We start from the raw sequence: 15,539 nt of genomic DNA, 5'->3' as shown, positions 1-15,539 counted from the left end.
TTACTCAGTTCATGTGCCAACACTTAATGCCAGTATTTGGATTCCCCAGTCTGGTTTTAAGCACTGAGACAAGATACTGATGGAATAAGTGCCTCCAGAGACATTCAAATGAGACAGGTTAAGTAGAGAGGAGGACCTGAATTTCAGATCTGATTTCCCCCCTGAGACAGACTCTTCCCTCCACAGACTACAGCAGCCAGCCAAGCTCCAAGAGCCTCAGCTGCTGTTGAGCACACGGAGTTAAAGGTCTCTCCAGCCTGTCACTATCCCTGACTGCTCACCCATCCATTTAAACTTGTCCCCAATAACCAGAGGTGTCTGCAGGACCTGCCCATGCCAGATCACTCTCTCCAGCAGCAGGCTGTGTGTCTGTGCCTGGGCAAAAGCTGGGAATGCTCCCTGCTGCTATTCCAGCAGTGCCTGTGTGAGTGCCTCCTATACTTCTCTATGGAACCAGGAAGAGAAGGTAAAACCTGGGATTTGAAAGATCATCACTAGTTTAACAGATTAAATGTTATAAAAATAAAGCACGTGCACTGACTACAAATATTCCTACAAATATTAATCCACCACAAGCTTGCACTGAATGTGCCAGCAGCAGGAGAGGAGACATATTACTCTCCAGCCTGTTGCTCTGCTCCCCACTCTCTTCTTCCTGCTCCACCAATATTTCCCCTCCCCATTCTTCTCAACCAATTCCTGGACAGAACACATTCACCAAGAAATCCTGGCCAAATGACCACCATGCAACCCACAGAGAATCCATGACATCCAGGTGACACAAGAATGTGCACATGATGTGTCTGCCTCTGAGTGCACCCCCATGTTCAGCTTCAGTTCCTCAGGCAGAAATACAAGGCTCCTAAAAAAATTTCTCCTGAGTCATGTTCAGCCCTTCACTTAGATTAGGGCTGTTATCAGTCCCTCTTCAGCAGCACACTCTAAGTCATAAGGTCTCCATTACTGGAGCCAGCATTCCAATAAATGCTTGCTGATCAGTCAGGAAAGCAGCAAACTGAACAAAGAGCATTAGTGATCAGCAGCCCTGATTACTAGATTTGCTTACTTGCCAGCTTCATTAGCAGGCACACGCTTCTCAGACTAACAGCTTAAAATAAATTAATTCCTGCTGTACTGTCTGCTCCAAAAATATTAAATGCCAGCAGTTGTATTTGCTCAAATTCCCTCTGCTACCCATCTTCACTCAGAAGCAGGTTAAACATTTTTTATGTAGCTCTACAGAGACTTGAAAAAATTCCAGATAAAACTATCACAAATTTCCCCATTGTTCTGCTTGTGCTTCTGGTACGCTCTGGCAGCCTTTTCACTGAAGTACAACTCAGCTGTGTTCTGTGTCTGTACATGACAGTCCCTTAAGACAGGTCTCATAAACCACAAAGAGTCATGGCTGTCACTGACCTAAGTCTCCAGCATGTTAACAGTGAGCTATGCTTTATCTCCCTTAGTAACTCCAGAGCACTGCCAGAACAATGAGACTTTGGAAGGCATCCTAGCTTAATCTGGCCTTTCAGAGTCACCAGGTATGTCATTCCAAACTTGACTGTGAGGTTTCCATACTGAAAACCCATCAATGCTCCCCAAGACACGGTACATCATAAATCAAAGTTCCACTAAGTGGCAGAGTTACCAAGTCCAGAATCTGCTGAGACAAAGCACACAAACCTGTTGCCAGCATGGTTTGCTACAGCTTTGCTCCCTGCAGTGCCCTGCCCCAGCACTTACACATTCTGATGACTGCCTGGTGCGCAGGGGTCGCTCCACCTGCTGCTGGCCCACAGCCACCAGCTGAGAATTTACCATGCTCCTCACCAGCTGCGTGCCTGATCAAGGAACACAAGTGTTAACAAAACCCACAGGGTGAGGGAATAACGAGCAGAACTGGGAGTCAGCAATACCTAACTCTCATGTGACACACAACAGGTAAATCCCTTTCATCTCTCCTCTCCTTTAAAAAGTGGAAAGTTTTCCCTCTACTGGCAGCAGACAATAGTAATAGGCAGAGAAGCTAAGCACAAAGTCTATTTTTGGGTAAAACAAAGTCTAGCAGGAACAAGGCTCACCTTGCTATCAGGCAGGAGCTCTACTTTATACAGGTTTCCATATTACTGCTGTAAGCAGTGGTATTTTAAATAGCAATAGAGATAGCAGAAACTTCTAGGCAAAGAAAGTAAACTAAAAATAAGACTAAAAGATAACAGAACACAGAAGCAAGATTCTTCTGAAGTTGACTTATGAATGCTTCCTTTACTTTTTCAACTACCGCAGGCACTCAAGGGCCTAATTTGAATAAGTTTGCAATTAATCTTCTCTAAGTGCTATCAGTAATTTGAAATCTGGATTTAGCATAATTCATCTCTATGCTTTTTTTTAAAGTGTTACTTAAAGAGCGCTAATTTTTGCTGAAAATACATTTACTTACCTCTCACAGATGATGGAGGGTTAGCTAACATTTGAGAAACATTTAGAAGAGGAAATGCATTCAATTATTATTACCACTACTATTGTTACTATTACTACTTCTAAATGCACCACTTGTGAGTAGAAGACAAATAATGCAATACCCTGAAGTACACTGTATTTTACTGCCGAGTACATTTTTACCACTCCTGTACTTCAGGAGACATTACTCCCCTTGAAGAAAAGCATAAAAACTGTATTTGCAGTGACTGAAACATTACTTGCAGGATTATTTTTTGAAGATAACTACCAAGTCTGTACAGAAACCTAGAGAAAAGGGATCTCAGAGCTTTCAAATTATCCTAACACATAAACTAACTTACCTGGCACACTATTATTTCTCTGACGGGTTTGTTTGAATTCAGGGCAATCTCTCCTTACGTGACCCACATCCCCGCAGATGAAACACCTTTTCTCTCTTGTTTCTCTGTCATCTTCTTTCACCTCTTTTTCGTCATCTTTCTCATTCTCCTTTTTCTTCAATCTGAACAATAATTTTTATTAGCAATATCCAACACATCACACACACAAACACATAATCTCTGTAGAGCTGTTGTGTTCAAAGGGAACGGTTACATCACCAACAGCTGTACCAGAATACAAATATCTCAGGAATCCCAAAAAACACCATCAGATTCTGGGCTGGCTAACAGCCTGTAAACACTTAATGAAGTTAGAAGTTCCCCAGACTTGTCCAAAAGCTGTTTGGCTGCATTAGGACAGAACTATGCCTGCAGTTAAGCAGGCATAGCTGGGGAGCAGTTCTATGCAGCAATCCCACTGAGTCAGGATATACCCAAAACAAGTGAGCTGCAATTGTTCACACCATCTCCTCCTCACTGGACAGGGCACATTTCTCTGTCACTGTCTGAGCCCAGACAAAATGTGCAACAAAGCACTGAGGCTCTTTCAAGCACTCAGTTCTAACACAGCAGGAGAATTTGTGATCAGGAACCAAGAAAAGAAGTAAAGATCTTTTTCCACAAGGGATCTGCGGGATTATTAAATAATAATATTGTTTTGTGAGCTGTATATACACTCTGAGAGAGATTCTGTGTGGCTGTGCTGTAGCAGCAGTTTGTGTGAAGAGCAGATCACAACTTCTCTTCCTGAGGCAGAAGTAGGGAAAGAGGTGATGCAATTCCATGTGCTAGTACTTGTACAGAGAGCATCTGAAAGAAATGGTCCACCTATGACCACAGGGTTCCAGGGCACTTTCATGTGTCTTGAACTCTGCTGACTGAACAAAAGGCTGTAAATAAAGATTTTGTAGCAGGAAGAGACCAAGAATGCTTTGAAGAATTATGGAGCACCCAAATGAACACAAGGAGCAGATGAAAGAGCCCAGATTAATCTGCATTCTAAGGACTTCAACAGGCTTTAGGAGAAGTCAGACAATCTAGGCTGAGTGGGTCATTAAACAGCCAAAGCTGTAAAAAGTGAGGAGAGCACATTTTCTGTCAATTCCTATTAAACTCTCTTTGGAAACAATGACCTGCACATACCAGGGACTCCTTTTGCAGGAGCTCTGGACCCAAAATTCCCGAATGAAATTAATGTACAAGTGCAAGATCACCAAGTGACTGGCACTAATATCATGTTACAGAAATGCACCTTAACTATGTACATTTTAAGTAATCCTAGAGTTTAATAAATGAACTTTTACCTGCCTTGCAGATGTACGTTATCAGATCTACAGAACAATTCAAATTCAACACTGTCCTCTGAACATGATCACTACAGGAAATCCATTTTAACACATGATAAATTTTGCATCCAGGTGATATGTTCTCCATCTGAATGTTTACACTATAAAAAGATAATGTAGTGACCTAAGTTTTAAGTTAAGCTCAACTACATATTAACACACTACAGACTGTGCTTCCATAAACACTTCAGCTTTAAAGTGGTGATCAGAAACTGTTCTAAGAAAAGAAAAAATAAAATGGGCAATTGAAGATCAGATATGAAGCTTTGATTTTCTCTGCAACTGAGCTATTTTTCATTTCCATTACCCTTCAAATATCCAAATCCCTCATGATTTAATCCCCAAGACTCCATGATAGCTTTGTGTATTACTCACCTCCTCCTCTTTGGACAGTCTTTCATGTAGTGACCAATTTTTCCACAGACACGACAACATCTGTCATTGGGTGCCAATTCCCCATCTGTCAGCACTTTTGAGTCAAAAAAGTATTCCTATCAAAACACATCAAACAGATAAAAAAATATATAAACCATTCACTTACAATACTGAGGAATGAAAGTCAAATTGTCAGCTTTCATCTCTTATTGCTCCCTGATTGTTACTACTTCTGAGATGACACCTGATCCTTTTCTTCCCCTAGGTAATGGCAGCTTTTTCAGAGCTATGGAGCAGTTTGGGTTTAAAAGGCTCTTTGGTCTTGGGGACAGAGGCTGAATTTGCAGAACAGCTCATTCAGGCTCCAGCCTGCTGCCCACCTTTGCCTCCCCAAAGGCTCTTCAGAGAGCATTTTTCTCACATATGATCTATTTTGGTATCTGAGTCACTGCCTGTGTGCTTTCCAAAGCAGCCAATGTCCCTTCCCAGAGGAGATGACTACATCCCTTTAGACAGAACTCAGCTCAGGTGGGAAACAGAAGGGGCACCTGCAGACTGACCTGTACCCCTCCCCTCCCCTGAATTTGCTCAGGACAGCTGCAGTTCTGATGTGTGTCAGCACAAAGGCCACAGTTTACAGCCTCTGAGCAACAGAAATATTGTGAAAGTACTGCCTTGCCTGAAAGACTAAAATAGAGGTACAAACTCAGAAAAAATACAGATAAAGCAAGTTAATAGAGAAGAGAAGATAGGGAAGGATAAAGGGAATTAAAAGCTCTCAAAAGATTTTGAAAATTGTTTAGAAACTCAAGTTCTGTTAAAAGCCACTGGAAGAACAGTCCTCTAAACTGTTTTAGAAAATGCCTTTCTATGTTGATCTTAAAAACACTACAGGAGTTTATTTGTTCATATTAAAAAAATACTTATCTCTTACCCATCAATGACTGGACCCTGCAGCACAGAGCACTACTTTCTCCAAAATGATACTGCATGAATGCATTCCTAACCCTGACTCACTATGCAAAATTTAAAGGTCAACTGTTTAAAAAAAAAAAATCAATCATCATCCTTTTCCTTGCTTAAGCAGTAATCCTTACTATCTCCACCAAGTGGAAAAATAAATAAAATGGAACATCTCTCGGATCTGTTTTCTTCAGCTACATAAAGAGCCAGTAAGGTTCCTAGAGCTGTTTCTGGGTTTTACAGACAAATCTGCAGTTTTCAGCAACACTTAACATCATGCAGTGGGAGATTTTATAAAAAAAACAAAACACAAATTAAACTTACTTTCCCCAAACCTGCCAGTAATACCCATCACCCATCCAACTACTCCTCTGAATTTTATATATTCCAAGAGCCAAATATTAAGCTATACATTTAATGCAGACAAAGCAAAATTACACATATTGTGCATACCAAATTGATAAATACATACAAGAGATTTGCATCAATTCAGTGGACAAACAAAATAAAAATGCATACTAAAAACTCTGAGAACTTACAGCTTCTCTTCCAACAGCTGGGTAGAATGGGGTACCAAATAATTTTCTCCCATTGATAAATGCCTTCATTATGAAATTGGTCACTATTGAAGAAAGACAAAGTTATTGAAAAACAACAAAAAAAAACCCATAACTCAGTGCATTAATCATTAGAAGACATTAACAGCTTACTTTTCCTAGAGACTCCAGCACCCAGATTATGATTCAAGTCAAAAGGATCTGCACAAAGAAAGAGGAAAAAAAATTCAGAGTTAGAAAAAATATGCTGCAAGAGAATTTTTTATTTTAATGCAGAGAATTCCATTTTAAATGCTTTCACAGAGTAGATTATAGCAAAGCAATGCTGAGAGTTCTAAAACTGTGACTAACCATAATACAGTAAGAAGAATAATTCACTGACATTTAGTAAAAGTTAGGAGTCTCATCAATTTTGCGAGCTGTAGGACTTGCAAACAACGTTCCTCTTTAAAACACTGTGGTTTCTTCACATAAAGATGCTGTGCAAAGAGAACAGCCTCTCAAGCAACAACATTTCTTACTCCCCAGGAATGGAAACTCAATCCAGCAGAGGAGTACCTTCGATTGCAATGCACTTGGATGTCCACTGCTTCTCGAAGGTGGTTAACAGCTTCTTCTGCCGGATGCTGATCACGTACTCCTTGAAGTCAAACTCCTCGGTGTAGAATCGCAGCAGCCCCAGCCACAGCTCCCCAAGGGACTCAGTGTTCTTCCCAAGAGAAGGCAGACGCTTCTTCTGCATGCAGTTGAAGACAGTTTATTCAGCTACAGTCACTGCAGCGCTGCTTCTCCTAAATATCTCTCTAGTTACAGGTTTCTCTACTGTGAATGGTTTCTTTTGGTTAAAGTAAGGTTAAGTCACCACAGTTAAGACTAAACCTGGACTGTTTTTAAGAATAAGAAGCATTTTTTCCTGATTTATGTTATTTAGAAATTATTTAAACCAAGCATAAGCAGAAACTCTTTTTAGCAGAAAAGGACTCATCTGGGAAGTTGCAACACTATGGATATGGAAGTTAAATAGATTAATAAAATTAATCTTGTAATATATTACACTGTCAAAAAAACTATTACTTTTCCTGAGAAGTAAGGTTTAAATTTTAGTTACTCTTCTGGAATTAGAATATTACCAGTTCTTCCATGTCATCAAAGAAAAATGCATTCCAGCCATCCACCATTCTTTGTGGAATCTGTTTGCCATCAAATATCTGCCAGAACAGAGAGTGACAGTTACCACTCCATTTCAAAGTCCCTCTAAAATACTTGCACCTCTTTTGGTAAAAATAATATAAAAATATAAATACTTTAACGATTGCTTCTTATACAGACAGAATTTCCCATTGCTAAAAAGTTTGAAAGTTTTTTTGCATTGTTGCTGTCGCTCTCAAATTATTTGGATATTTAATTTTTACTTGTTCTTTGCAACTAAGAAAACACAACTGAATTACCTTGTCAAGATTCCAACATCTCTCTTGCCCACAGATTCTCTAAGGAGACTTTATATGATTTCTATTACATTTTGACTTTAGCACAGCCAAGGGGAAATTCCACTGTTATTTAAATGCTCTCTCGGGGTAGCAGTAAAATAAAAACCCCCAACCACTACTAAAGTATCAGCAAGAAAGTCTATGAGTCTCAACTGCAACGCTTAAGCCAATTTTCCTCTTCCACAAAGAAACCAAAAGAGGCAGAAAGGGATAATTTTCAGACGTGCTTGGGAGTTCCAGAGTGTATCCAGGAAGAGGCAATAGCTGAATAATTATATTTTCCCCACCCATACAATGGGGGTGCAGAACTTTCATTTTCTTAATAAAGTTTTCTGGCAAATATGAAATATTTCTTTAAAGTTGTACCAAAGCATCAATTATCTTATTTTCCCCTCATCGAATAATAAACTTCTTCTCTTACAGATAAAGTGTTGAGCAATAAATAATGTTTCTGACAATAACTGGTTGAAGAGCTGGACTCACATTTCAAGAGCATCTGGTGCAGTCTCATAATTACAATTCCCTTCTCTCCATACCACCTGCCAATTTTTTTCTATCCTATTCAGCATATAAATATCATCATAAGACCAAAATCCCAAAGTAAATGTAATAGCAGAACTTCGGCACAACAGAGTCCCAGTTTTGATCTAATTTTCTTGGTAAGTTTTACCTACTAAAACCAAGAGGGAGTTAAGAATCTCTGATTAGAAGGGCCCCATATTTCATTTATCCCCCCTGATCCTAAAATCCCAGACTTCTCATATTTGGCTTAAAGAAGAAGTCCATCTCTTCTCATAGCCTCATTTTCTGAACCTACCTCCTGAAGAACTGGAATAACTGGTGGGTTTCTCTGCTGTAGAAAGTACAACACCATAAGAATATAGGCATACGAAGACAGACTACCTCGGGATGCATCACCAATATCGCAGCGCTGAAAAAATACATTTTAAACAAAATGCTGAATTCACATTTTACTGTTCAAGACTAAGAAGTATGTCAGAGAGCAAACAGAAACCCCTTAAGTAACAGCAAATACATTCACCTCATAATTAAAAATTGTTTTATGAAGCCTGAAAAATAAATGCACCCAAGAGTCAACTGCCATCTGGCAAATCCACAGCATAATTTGTCTAACATAAAAACAGAAAAGCTTTTCATAGCCAAAAGACTTTAAAAAATTTATAATGTGACAAACTTAAAAAAAAAAACCCAAATCAAAACCCCCAAAACATAAATCCCAGGTTCCAGTACCATAAAATTTAATTTTCCTTAACTCATGCTGCAAGTGCTGTTTCTATGATTCCTTATTATTTTGATTCCCCCTCCCTTTTTAAAAAAAATTAATTCACTAACAACAAGTATTTCCATGTTGTACTGGCAGTACAGGCTATATGTGGCATTTTGCTAGCAAACATACACATATCTAATTAAACCAGGCTGCAGCCTGCACAATACAGTGCAAAACAAACAGCCCTGACCAAGTCAGGGAGCTGAGACCAGAGGAACTCAAGGTCCCTTCCAACCCAAGCCTTTCTGTGGCTCTGACCAGTGAATTACCTTACTGTGCTTGAGTACCTCATTACAGTGTAACCTTTCCACAGCACCTGCTTCTAAGCTATCCTGTGTTTCAAGCCTGTGTCATATCAAACAATGCATTCTTAACCTCCTAGGGCTGGAAAAAACAGGGATTCGCAAATTACTTTCACATTAGCAGCAGCAGTGACAGCTGTTCCTGGGTTTTCTGCCAATGCAAACAGAGGAGGAGGCATTTTGCTTAAAAAACCAGATTATTTGTATAGCTATGCAGTCACTTCCATACATTTACATTCTGGAGTGTATAGCCCCCAGCCTGGGTATTTCATCCTTGCAGTAATATTTTTAGGACATGCACAATAGTACGCAATGCTGCCAAAAGTGTAAGGTTCATTATTATCAAATCAAGGCATTTTTAATCTGGGCACAGAGGAGACGTGGCAATACTGTGCACTACTGTGACCACATTAAGAAACAAATCATTGCTGGTCTCAGTGGCAATATAATGAACATGTCCATTCCATTCTGGCACAAAGTTATTTTATTCATCTCGATGTATTTTATCACATGAACATCTGGTAGCATGATGCACCATCTCTATAAGCCATTTTTTATTTGCCCCAGTTCCACTAAGCTTTCTTTGGATGTGCTGCATTTAATACTGCAGCTTGAAAAAAAAGCAATGCCACGTTTCAATTATCAAAGGCTGCATAGTATAACACTTTGATAGAATATCATAACAAAAAGATGCAACAGATCTGACATTTCCAAAGTCTTAAAGTCAAGTGTACACCCTAGGCACATCCCAGAGGCTCAGGCATTCATTCATCACCATACCTACCTAATCCTGACTTTTATACTAAGTCAAACAAAGCAATTGTGCCAGAAGAAAGCAGCTGGGCTGGTCCCAGATATGAAAATTTGAAATCTCTGGGCTGGTCCCAGATAGGAAAATTTGGGAAGCCTATGAACATCCACATGCCCCTACATCTTACAGTTACCAATTTTTCCAGTTTTGCTTGGGGCTTGGGTGGGGTATTTTGTTTGTTGAAATTGCAGCTGGCTTGAAATTGAAGAAAGAAAGGAAAGCTTTCCTTTCATCAGCCTCCTCTTACACAGAAATCCTTGGACTTGATTTTAACACACACAGTCAGATGGAGCACAGTAAGCTTCAGAAAGTGTACTTCATATCAACAGCATTCTACTGTCTCCTCTCCAGTTGGTATTGGCAAAAGACAAAATCAGTGGCTGCAGCAGCAAGCACTGTATTGAACAAATAAGTACTTTATTTTTACATTACCTTTGCAAAAACTTTCATTGTGTAGCCCAGATATTGCACCCTAGGATCAATAGCTGCGTAAGTCGCCAGCATCCTGGTGTTATGCTGTGCCTGAAAAAAGGAGAAAACAAAATTAAACTGGTGTCAGGGTGAGCCAATTATGTAAGAAATTGTGCAATTTCACAGTGTAAGGTGAAAGCTGGAATGAGCTGTGCTCTTCGTGATGGCACCCAGGCCATGGTGGATGTGGCACTAGTGGTTTTTCAGAAGTATCCCCAAAACAAGACATTTTGTGCTGTAACCTGCTCTGCCATCAGGTCATACACAGCTACCCAGGTCAGGCTGAGGGTGTGGGCCACTGAATTTAAATAATGTAAAAGAAAAACACAAACACACGAAAGCATTTTCAATCTGGTTTGAAGATTATGCCCTCAAACTGTCATTTGGGTAAGACAGAAAGAATTCAAAAGCTTTCTTTGAACACAAAAGGACACAAGCAGATGCTCACCAGTGTATTGTACAAACTGATATCTCCTTCCAAGCCACTCCGCCTGTGCTCAAACTTTACTATAGGCACTTTGGCTGTTGTTATAGGCAAGATGTTCCTCAAACCTGGGGAAGCAACACTTTAGTACATAAAACATTTCCATTAACAACACTTACAGAAAATATAACTGCAAAACTAACAGTACTTTAAAGCACCTACCTGGATGCTTCTTAAGAACTTTTGCCAAACCTTCTATTATTTCTTTACAGTTTAATTTCTAGGAAAAACAAAGATCACAGCTTCAGACATTAAAACATGGATCCTATTGCAATAAGCACATTTACTATAGCATATATTTCATAGAAGTAAAGTCTATGTACAAAAAGGAGCAAGAATCAAGCCAGCACATGAATTAACAAGAACTCATATGCTCTGTGTGGACATCCATAGTACACTGTGTGACTCTAAGGCATTAAAAGAGGCTGGATCTTGTTTCAGTTGTGCAGAATGCAACAAGCCAATGTGCAACTATCAAATCCTCCCTTTCCTGTGTACAGAAACCTTAACTGAATTAAAAAAAACCTTAAAGAATCCTTGAATTTAAAATAGCAGACTTTATCAATTTCACAACTCTTACCTCTGCATTTTCATGACCTTCCAATGTCATGCAGATATCTAGATCACTGTCCCGAAAGCCAAATCCATTCTTTGAGGAGCCAAATAAGCAAAGCCTGGCTTTATCTGATCAAAAGAATAGACAAGAAAAAGGTAAAGTCTTTTACAGCTGAATGGTAAGTGCTTAATATTAAATACTCCTTAACTGCAATGTGCAGGTGCCCATAAAAATGAGTTTCAAGAGAGAGCTTACACTGTCTCTTCAAAGACCTCAGCTTTGATAAAGGAGGAAGCACAACACTTCAGAAATTATTTACAGAAACTAAGGCAGGATAAAGACTTATTTTATGTAATTTTTTATGACTTCAGTATGTTACAGTTACTATAATCATTAAATGGCATCGCTAAATGTGGTGCAATGTTTTGTGGTATGCAACTGCATCTTTCTGCTTTTAATAAATCAAAATAATGTGCAAACCCAGTCACCAGTACAGCTTTACTCCACAGATAAGACAGAGCTACTCCTAGGGTAGCCAAAGTAATACTTGTGGTTCCATTCAGAGTTTATCTAGATTGCATATTTTTCCTATGACTAGGTAAATTTGGTCAACGAGTTTTTGCAATCAAAACATATTCTTCAAGAAGACACAAGCAGTAAGACTACAATACTTTATGGAACATTCTTTCCAAATTGCTTTGTTTACATTTTTGTTTGCAACACAATACTACTAAGTATTTTCATTCTTGGATGGCAAAATTATGTTGTTCAAAAAAATTCTTTCCTAACTGCAAAGAATACATTGATCTGTTCAACTGAAATTAATGCTAAGAAAACAGATCTAACACCTATTCACAGCCATTTTTTTTTCCCTAAACTTTAACAGAAGTAGAAACTTGAAGTCTTTCAAGGCTTTGTAACAGATCTCAATCCTCAGCTGCTGCCAGTAAGTGAAGGCAGAGCCAGTGGATGAATTCCCAATTCCTTGATTACAAGTCAGCCACAGCAGAATTGCCTTCCATGGACTGCAATTCAGGGGACCTGTGTTTGGTACCTGGCTCTAGCATCTCTGTGCCTTGACTTCCATCACTGCAGTAAGACACTTTTGCTTATTTTATATAGGGATGTGAAGATAATCTCCTTAAGATTTCTAAGACACTCAAGCACTGGTGACTAGACAACAAAAGTCCTTGGCCCATGACCAAAGCTAATGCTAAACCAAACCAAACTTTCTTCTTGGCCTGACTGGAGCAGTGCTGTGCTTGCATTACTACTCTGGCAGCTCTTCCTCCACTCTAGGGATGTTTCCATGGAATAGCATAAAAGGATATTCAGTATTGAAGTCTACAAGATAGCTTTACAAACGGAAGGAAAAGAGGTGCCCCTACTTGAAGCAAGGAAAATAAAAAGAGACAAACCGTATCTTTATGTTCTGGACAGCATGACTGAAGAAAGCATTCTCAAGAATCACTACTTAAGGTTACATACCATTATACTCTTTTCGAATAAATCTCTCCAAACTTGCCAGTATTTGTTCTCTGTTTTGCTGCTCAGACAACGGAGGGGATAATTCATCTAAGTAAAAACAAATTAAAACACAGTCAGACATGACATTCAGCACCTCAAGAATGTTTTTCAGCTAATTAAAAGACTGGATGGGGGTGTTTCTGTTATGTTTGCTTTGTTTAAATCTGCGGTTTTCTTTTTATATCATTAGAGTCATCAGGATTTTATTGCAAGACAACCAATTTTTCAACCACAAAGTGCCTTGGTGAGCACCTGGATCCAGCCAAGGTTAACCAGCACAGCACCCCCAAAAGCTGCCACAGAATTTCATAAGCACAAAAATTAGTTTTGTCCAGAGCCTGATTCCTGGTAGCTTTTTACCAGTAGCTTTTCACAAACCCAGTGAAAAATTCCACATAACATCAGTTTCTCAAATGTGTTATAAGGTATCACAGCCATGGATTATCTGAAAATTAAAATATCGAACTATTTGTAGCCTAGGCCACCTGAAAGAGCTTTTTCCTACTGAATTGTGAATAATTTCAAATAAATAATTTAACCCTAGAGTTCTTAAGTCTTCCAGGTTACAGATTACAATACATAGTGGAGTACAAACACTTTTTGAACTTACCAAAACATCTTTTACACACTATATCAAGTATGTCCCGAAATCTGTCTGTCATTGGTGGTAGTGGTTTCAGATCAATTTTCTTGAAATCCTCTGGGCAATCATTTTTGGAATGTCCATCCCGTTTGCAGATGCTGCATACTATAGTTGGTGGCTTTTTTGGGGGGAAAAAAAAAACAAAAGGAAAATTCTATTTGTGCACTTAAGACAGTTCAGCAGACCTAACACTTCCAAGCAACCAAGAACATTTAACATATGAACAACAAAAGAGCCTCTGCAAAGGGCAGAACACCTCTCAGCAGGCTGCTTTTAGTTCTCACAGTGCCTAAAAGCACCTGGAAATTTTACAAGCAAGTAGGAGAGGAAAGGCAGAAATAACCCACAAATAACCAGAAAGAAACCCGTACTTTTCTGTGCGGAAATCAAAAATCTTAAGATGAGGGAAACAAACCATTTAATCCAAATGTCACACAGGGTGGTGTGTTTCCAGTCCTGAATAACAGGTACTCTACAAAGGCCACAGCTCCCACCCATAACCCAGACTGAAACAATCCCTGTGGGAATCCCACCACCCATGCAGCCTTAATGACTTAAAAGTAACAGCCCAGTGATACATGACCAGCACTTACCTTTCCTGAAGTAAAAATAAACTTATCAAAGACATAATGCATTTCCTCTGTTGAGAGTCTGCCTTCCTCTTTGAGATCCTGTGTTTCCAGCCCTGCTTTGCAGCTGGCCGAGGTAGCTGGGGTGCCAGTGCACTTGGTCTGCGGAGACGACTCCGCCACCAAACTCTCCCTGCTTTCAGCATCAGAGAACTCATTACTGGAATTTGTGTCATCAGGCTGATGTGCACTGCAGTTACAGTGGTGGCTGAGCTCACCCTCAGTTAGACACACTGAAATTTCTAAATCATCCCTCTCTTTAGGTGACTTTTCCTTTAATTCACAGCATTCATTGGAAATAAGGGATAAAGCTTCTTCTTTGTCTTCATCATAGCTAGAGTCCAATGTTGAAAGTAGCAGAGAGTCCATGTTCTGGGAAGAACATCTTTTGGCTACAGCTTCTACCAGTTTATTACATTCAACTTCATTCTCTGGTATGTTACAGCCACTTCCTATAACTTCTTTATCTACAACATTTTCCCCTTGTGGAATGCAGCAGTTTGCTACAGGCTCTTCAGATCTTGTGGATTTCTTATTATTCATTTTCCCTTTTTCCCTTTTCTTGGTATCTGGCTTGGATTTAATCCCATCTTTACTTTGTGGACATGCAAAATATTTATATGCTGTCCTAAATCGCTCCAGGATGTACTCAAATACCATCTGGCTATTTAGACTTCGTGCAACGTTCCTCTTTAGTGCAAAAGGATCTGGGAAGAAAAAGAACAATTTAATTAGTAATCTTAAACTTCCACATTTCACAAAGCAGCTGAAATCCCTAAGTTATTATAGGGCAGTTAAGGAGATTCTTACATTATAATCCAGAATTGTATTTCGTTATACTTAGGGAATGAAAGACCCAAAAGTATTTTCAGAACTCTTCCATACAAAACATATCCATGTGCAGCCATGAATGGGTGACTGTCATAAAAAATTCTAGATAGTGTTACTCAAAAAGAAAACCATGGGTATATTGCACCATTCATTATATTATGGCTGATTTCTCAACTACAAATTATCATAAACATAGAAAGGCAAAATAAATAGAGGCCAGCCAGAAGCTTTTTTCCTCCACTGAAGAAGGATTTTCATTTCCCTTAAGAAATTAATTTGTCTAAGAGTAACTGTAAGGATGTAAGGATTGCATGAACCAATCTCATCAGGATTCATTCTTAGTCCTTCCTAATGATTTCTAGATCAAACATGTTTTCCAAGCAAAAAGAGCTCCTGCATAGTTGCTCTAAGTTTGCTTGGAAGATAGTA

At 39.2% G+C, this 15,539-nt stretch overlaps 1 protein-coding gene across 5 annotated transcripts in view; it reads right to left on the bottom strand.

Annotated features, from left to right (window-relative positions):
* Nucleotides 1-15,539, bottom strand: part of TUT4 (terminal uridylyl transferase 4) — a 45,129-nt gene that overhangs the window by 5,102 nt on the left and 24,488 nt on the right. For 4 of the 5 annotated variants that reach the window (XM_066325474.1, XM_066325476.1, XM_066325477.1 and 1 more), the window contains exons 13-27: nt 14,244-14,986; nt 13,618-13,768; nt 12,969-13,055; nt 11,505-11,608; nt 11,087-11,144; nt 10,889-10,992; nt 10,402-10,491; nt 8,386-8,499; nt 7,212-7,289; nt 6,640-6,817; nt 6,235-6,282; nt 6,064-6,146; nt 4,562-4,677; nt 2,802-2,962; nt 1,744-1,841 (exon numbers count right to left, since the gene is read on the bottom strand). In XM_066325474.1, coding sequence (XP_066181571.1) covers nt 1,744-1,841; nt 2,802-2,962; nt 4,562-4,677; nt 6,064-6,146; nt 6,235-6,282; nt 6,640-6,817; nt 7,212-7,289; nt 8,386-8,499; nt 10,402-10,491; nt 10,889-10,992; nt 11,087-11,144; nt 11,505-11,608; nt 12,969-13,055; nt 13,618-13,768; nt 14,244-14,986 — 2,213 coding nt within the window. The remainder of the gene's footprint in view (nt 1-1,743; nt 1,842-2,801; nt 2,963-4,561; nt 4,678-6,063; nt 6,147-6,234; nt 6,283-6,639; nt 6,818-7,211; nt 7,290-8,385; nt 8,500-10,401; nt 10,492-10,888; nt 10,993-11,086; nt 11,145-11,504; nt 11,609-12,968; nt 13,056-13,617; nt 13,769-14,243; nt 14,987-15,539) is intronic. The other variant, XM_066325479.1, reaches the window with a different exon arrangement.

This window comes from Sylvia atricapilla, chromosome 9, assembly GCF_009819655.1.
Source record: "Sylvia atricapilla isolate bSylAtr1 chromosome 9, bSylAtr1.pri, whole genome shotgun sequence".
Taxonomy (NCBI): Eukaryota; Metazoa; Chordata; class Aves; order Passeriformes; family Sylviidae; genus Sylvia; species Sylvia atricapilla.
This window is presented reverse-complemented; position numbering and strand designations above follow the sequence as displayed.